Here is a 5,934-nt window from a genome sequence, read left to right as displayed (position 1 = left end):
AAAGCAGCCATGGGGCCTGGCTGGGCTATTTCAAGGTGCCGTGTGCGCAAGTACAGTCTGTGATCTGACAAATGACATTTATATTTCTGCCCATTTAGGGGAAAGTCAGCTCTGAAACCCCACGCATGTCCACAGATCGGGGAGCTAAAGGTAGAAGATGTGGAGGCAAATCCTTTTCAATCCTATGGCCACTTCAGTTCCCACTAAGCTTCAGACAGAATCAGAATTCAACACCCACAAGGAATTGGGTGCCTTCTCTCCATTAACAAGTCCACATTTAGGAAGATAATCAAAGATAATCAAAAAGGTTAACAGGATAACCCAGAACAGCAATGTCCAACAGAAACATAATGTGAGCCACATAAGTACTTGAAGCCACTCTTTAAAAGATAAAAAGAAACAGGTGAAATGAGTATTAATAATCCATTTTGTTTAATGGATTATCGGGCTTCCCTGGTCACAGATGGTAAAGAATCTGCCTGCAATGCAGGAGACCCAGGTTTGATTCCTGGGACGGGAAGATTCCCTGGAGGAGGGCATGGCAACCCACTCCAGTATTCTTGCCTGGAGAATTCCATGGACAGAGGAGCCTGGCAGGCTACAGTCCATGGGGTCACAAAGAGTCGGACACAATTGAGTGACTAACACACAAATATGATCATTTCAATGAGGGTTGCCAGATTCAGCAAATAAAAATACAGCCATATTACATTTCAGAAAAGAACAAAAACTTTTTTAGCATAAATATATCCCATGTAATATATGGGACATATTAAACTAAAAAGCTGTCTGTTTAATTGTCTGAAAATCTGAAGTTCAAATTTAAATGAGCTTCCTTTTTCAAATCTGGCAACCCTAATTTCAACATGCAATCAATATATGCGGTATTGTACACTGTTATTTTTTATATTGTCTTTAAAATCTGTTATGTATATTATACCGGCAGCACCTCTTAATTTAAGCTTGCTGTATCTAAAGTGCTTAATAGCCACACATGGCTCATGGCCTTTTGGACAGTACAGATTGAGAAAGTTCTAGAAAGTTCCTCTCAGTGTTTTTTATAACAGTAAAAAATCAGAAATTAGCAAAATACCCATCAACAGGAAGGCTGCTTAGTTTACAACCAACATTTGGAGAACTTACCATGAGTCAGCCCTCGTCCTATGGACTCTGCATGTGTTATTTTTAGTCCTCACAATGACCACTCAAAGTAGGTGCCGGTATAACACCTTTCTACAAATGAGGAAGCAAGGCTCTTGGAACTCATATGACTTGCTCAAGAAAGTGAGGAAGCCAAGACAGACTGATGACAGATGAATGGGTTCACATATATATATCCCACCCTAGATACACCAAGATGTTATTGGTTTTCTCTGGACGGAAGACACTGGGGCAGGTATTGGTTGAAAGTTAGGTCTCTGCTGTCAGTTAGACCTATGTTTGCATCCTCGGCTCTGCCAAGTAACCTAACAAGTAACTTCGCCTTTTTAAGCCTCGGTTTCCCCATTGGTAAAACAAATCATAAGTCTATTCACTGGATTGTGGGAGTCTAAATAAAACAGGGCATGTAGAGGACTAAGTTCTCAGTGACAGTACTACTACTCTTCTCAGCATCCTTGTCCATTCCTGTTTGATTAGATTTTTCATGGTAAGCATCAACCCTTCCTATGGTTTTTGTTTTTTGGTCACACTGCAAGGCATGCAGGATATTAATTCTCTGACCAGGGATTGAACCTGTGTCCCTTGCAGTGGAAGCACAGAGTCCTACCCACTGGACTTCCAGGGAATTCCCAAGGATCCATTTAGAAAGAGGAAAAATTTTAACTTTGAAAAGAGGAGAAAACAGATTTCCTGTGGTGAAACAGGGATTTCACTGTGGTCTAGTGGCTAAGACTCTGCTCCCAATGCAGGGGGCCTGGGTTTGGTCCCTGGTGAGGGAACAAGATACTACATGCTGCAACTAAAGATTCCACGTGCCTCAACTAAAACAGACACAGTCAAATACACAAAAATTTTTTTAAAAAAGGAGAAAACAGCCCATGAAGCAGCTGGAGGACAAAGGAAGGACGGAGATAGAGAAGCAAGGAGAGAGGGGAGGAAAAGAAGAAAGATCACCTAGTGACAGGCAAAGGTGAGGTATCATTTCCCTGCAGTTTTCTGCGTGACCACAAAGGGGCACTGCCTGCAGTTTCCACAGCAAGGGGAAATGATCCCCCTTGGAAAAACAAAAACTTGCAAGGAAAAAAAATCACCAGCACCATTCATATGGACTCGGAGGCCTCTCCCTGGAGTTCCCCCTGAAAAGCTGCCGACATTCATCTTACAGGAGATGTGAAAAAGCAGTGGATACGGTCTCCCAGCTGTGGGTGATCTGTGTCTTACCTTTGGAGTCTTCTTTGGCCAAGTGACTACGGGGACCCCAGTGATGGCCAGACTGGGGTCGTCCTCCGCGTGCTCCTTCAGGACATTCTGTAGTCAAGCAAAGGAGCCATATTAGCCCAGGGTACAGGAGATGTCTCTGAAGGGAGTGGAGGCTAGCCCTTACCCAGCAAAAGACAAAGTTCTCTGCAGCTTCACTGCCTGCCCCCTGACTCCACCAATACTCACATGCTCAATAGAAACCAAGTTGCCAGGGTTCCCCAGGCTCCGTAAAACACAAAACATCCCCTTCTCCAAAAAAGTTTTTAAAAAGCAAATCGCCCACCTCCCTGAGACTGCCACGAACATATTGCTCACTGACCATACGACAACAAACATTTGTCCAGAGCACCAAAGACTCTCATGGACCCAGTCTCCTTTAATCCTTACACCGTCCTCTGGGAGGTGCTTGCTGGGCAGCGGTCTAATAAATCCTCTAACGTACAAGAATTCAACTATGTCCTCAGAGAAACAAACAAAGCAAACATGAGGTCTCACTGATGAGCCCTGACTCTGGTTTTTCACCAGTCAGCAAGTACGCCCTAGGTCCTCTCATCCTGGTGTGTAAAGACATGTCTTTGTTTTTTGCATCAAGGTCCCTAAACATAAGTACTCAGTCAACTGGACAAATGATGGCAGAAAAAAATGGGCTGTGATGGACACAGCCAGACTTTGTGCGGGCCTCCCTCGTGGCACTTCATGGTCACTCCTTTGTAGGTGGTTTCAATGCTTTACAGGGTAATCCTGACTTTAGCAGCTTTTGGTGTTGTGTGCAGCCAACTGCAGAACCTCATCAAGGTGTAAGATGTCACTCCGCTGAATTATCCCTATCCAGTAAGGCAACCAAGATTCAGAAATGCTCAAAGGACTTGGATGCCATCCCAGACCAAGAGGGCAGAGCCTTGAACCCTGCTCTACGGCACCAGACTTCCTGCCCCATGACCATGTCATGGGATGCATCCACATGGGATTTGGGGCTGAATCCGCACCATACCATAAGAAAGTGTTGAGGGATGGACAGGGAACTGTTACTGGTTTATTCTGACCCCAACCACTAATTTTTGGATTGCACAAAAAACACTCCTGCAGAGACATCCAAGGACAGAGTAAGTTGCATAGCAGCACTTAACAGGAAGTGCAAAAGAGCTCAGAAGATAAATGTAGGTGAAGATGATTTTAACTCACTTTCCCTAGTCTTCACCAGAAAGAATCCAATTCACTTCTAATTTATTCTCCTGATTTTCCTGCTTTAATTTTCAATTGGTTGCCTGATTTTTCAAACTGTGCTTTATTACCTCAAACACGCCTGAATAACTCCCTCCTCTTCCCACGGAAGGAGGCCAACAGCAAGGTCAGGGGCTTGGGCTCCGGGTTCAATTCTCAGCACGTACAACTTTCTCCAAGTCCAACAGTCAACGTCAATGATTTATAAACGCTGTTTTTATAAAATGTCTTGGTTCACTGCGATATCCCCCAGCCTTACACAATGACTAACCTACGGGAAGCCTCCAGTAAATATCTTAAAAAAATGAAGCCACAAATCCCCAAAGAGGGACTTTCTGCTGAATGTCTGACCTCAAATCTGTCAAGGTTGACACACACAAGCAAACTCTGAGAGACTATCACAGCCAAGGGGTGAGAGAAAGCACACAAGGAAAAACTGAGGAAAAGTGAATAAATTATACACTTAACAACAATGTATCAATAATGTTTCATTAGAAGTAACAAATACACCATATTAAGGTAGGATGTTAGTAACTTGGGGAAATAGGGTGTAGGGTATGTGGAAACTCTGTATTATGTGCAGAATTTTTCTGAAAATCTAAAACTGTTCTAAAACACAAATCAACAATTACACTTCTAAAACAATTTTAAAATAATTTTAAAACAATAGCGATGAGAAAATAATCATTTTAAAAATGCTAATAAGACAGTAGTAACAGTTACAATAAAGGAAAACAGGATTCTTAGGCTGCCAATTTTGCTAACACCTATGCAGCATATTTAAAAAATAATACAACAGAAGGGAAACAAGCAGACACGATTCATTTCCGGTATGGACTTCACACAGAGCATCAGAGGCAACCAAAAGCTGGGGCAGTGGCAGCGATCGTGCCTGGAGGAGGGAGTATTTGATCACTAACATTGTTTTTTGTTTGTTTGTTTTGGGGTTTTTTGGATGCACCACCAAATCTTAGTTCCCCAATCAAGGATAAAGAACCCGTGACCCCAGCAATGGAAGCTCAGAGTCCTAACCACTGGATTGCCAGGGAATTTCCACTGACGTTGTTTAGAACTGCCAATTCCTGGTGATGATAAAAAGCAAATCAACTTTTTATCAGCTTCATTTTTTAAATTATGGCTTTCACAGACACTGCACCCCTCAGAAGTTGCATCCGAATGGGCCATTTCCACAGCCCTCTCCCCACCTTGGTCCACCTCTAGGAGTAGGCGGAAGCAGCCAGGTTGAGAGAATGTACACATCAGGAGGGCAGGCACCTCACATTGTGTTGAATGAAAGGATGGGAGTAAGAGGCCCTGAGGTCTTGTTCCGCAGCGGGCACCATAATAAACATCGCATGTCCACACTCTCATCCAATCCTCTTGGCCACCCTGTGGGATGAACGACCATTTCCACAGGGCAGATGAGAAGGGCAGGGCTCAAGGGGGGAAGGGAACTGTTGACTAGCACTCAGCCAGGAAGGGCTGGAGGCTCTTGATGACCTTGGCTCTTTAACCTTGGCATCATTCAGCCCGTCTCTGAAAAGGGAATGGAACCATGTTCACAGTAACACTGTTCACAACAGCCAAACAGCAGGAACAACCCAAGTGTCCACGGATGGATAAATGGATAACATACAACCCATGGAATATTATACAGCCTGAAAAAGGAAGGGAATTCTGTCACATGCTATAACAACGATAAACCTGAACGACGTTATGCTCAGTGAAATAAGCCAAACACAAAAGGACAAGAACCACATGAAGCCACTAATATGAGGTGCCTAAAGCAGTAAATTCATAAAAGCGTAAAGTAGAAAACTGGTAGCCATGGGTGGGGGGAGGGGACAAGTGGGGAGTTACTGTTTAATGGATATGGAGGGGATTTTCTTTAATTTTTTTTCTGGATATAGAGTTTTAAGTTCAGGAAGATCAAGAAGCTCTGGCTATGGATGGTGATGGTTGCACAACAATGGAAATGTACTTAATGTCACTGAACTGAATGCTTAAACATGGTTAAAATTTTATGTTATGTATATTTTACCACTGGCTGAGGGGTGAAGAATCCACTCGCCAAAGCAAGGGACTCGGGTTCAATGCCTGGGTCAGAAAGATCCCCTGGAGGAGGACATGGCAACCCACTCCAGTATTCTTGCCTAGGAAATGCCATGGACAGAGGAGCCTGGTGGGCTACAGTCCACGGGGCTGCAAAACAGTGCAGACACTACTTTGCAACTAAACAACAATATTTTTAACTATTATATTTTAAAATATTTTTATCTATTTTTAACTGGG

At 43.4% G+C, this 5,934-nt stretch overlaps 1 protein-coding gene across 2 annotated transcripts in view; it reads right to left on the bottom strand.

Moving 5' to 3' along the window:
• KDM2B (lysine (K)-specific demethylase 2B) overlaps positions 1 to 5,934 on the bottom strand; it is a 119,183-nt gene that overhangs the window by 42,653 nt on the left and 70,596 nt on the right. For both annotated transcript variants that reach the window (XM_010841340.1, XM_010841341.1), the window contains exon 12: positions 2,383 to 2,469. In XM_010841340.1, coding sequence (XP_010839642.1) covers positions 2,383 to 2,469 — 87 coding nt within the window. The remainder of the gene's footprint in view (positions 1 to 2,382; positions 2,470 to 5,934) is intronic.

The sequence above is a fragment of the Bison bison genome, unplaced genomic scaffold, assembly GCF_000754665.1.
Source record: "Bison bison bison isolate TAMUID 2011002044 unplaced genomic scaffold, Bison_UMD1.0 scf7180017864160, whole genome shotgun sequence".
Classification (NCBI taxonomy): Eukaryota; Metazoa; Chordata; class Mammalia; order Artiodactyla; family Bovidae; genus Bison; species Bison bison.
Note: the sequence above shows the minus strand (reverse complement) of the source record. Positions and strands in the feature narration are given on the sequence as shown.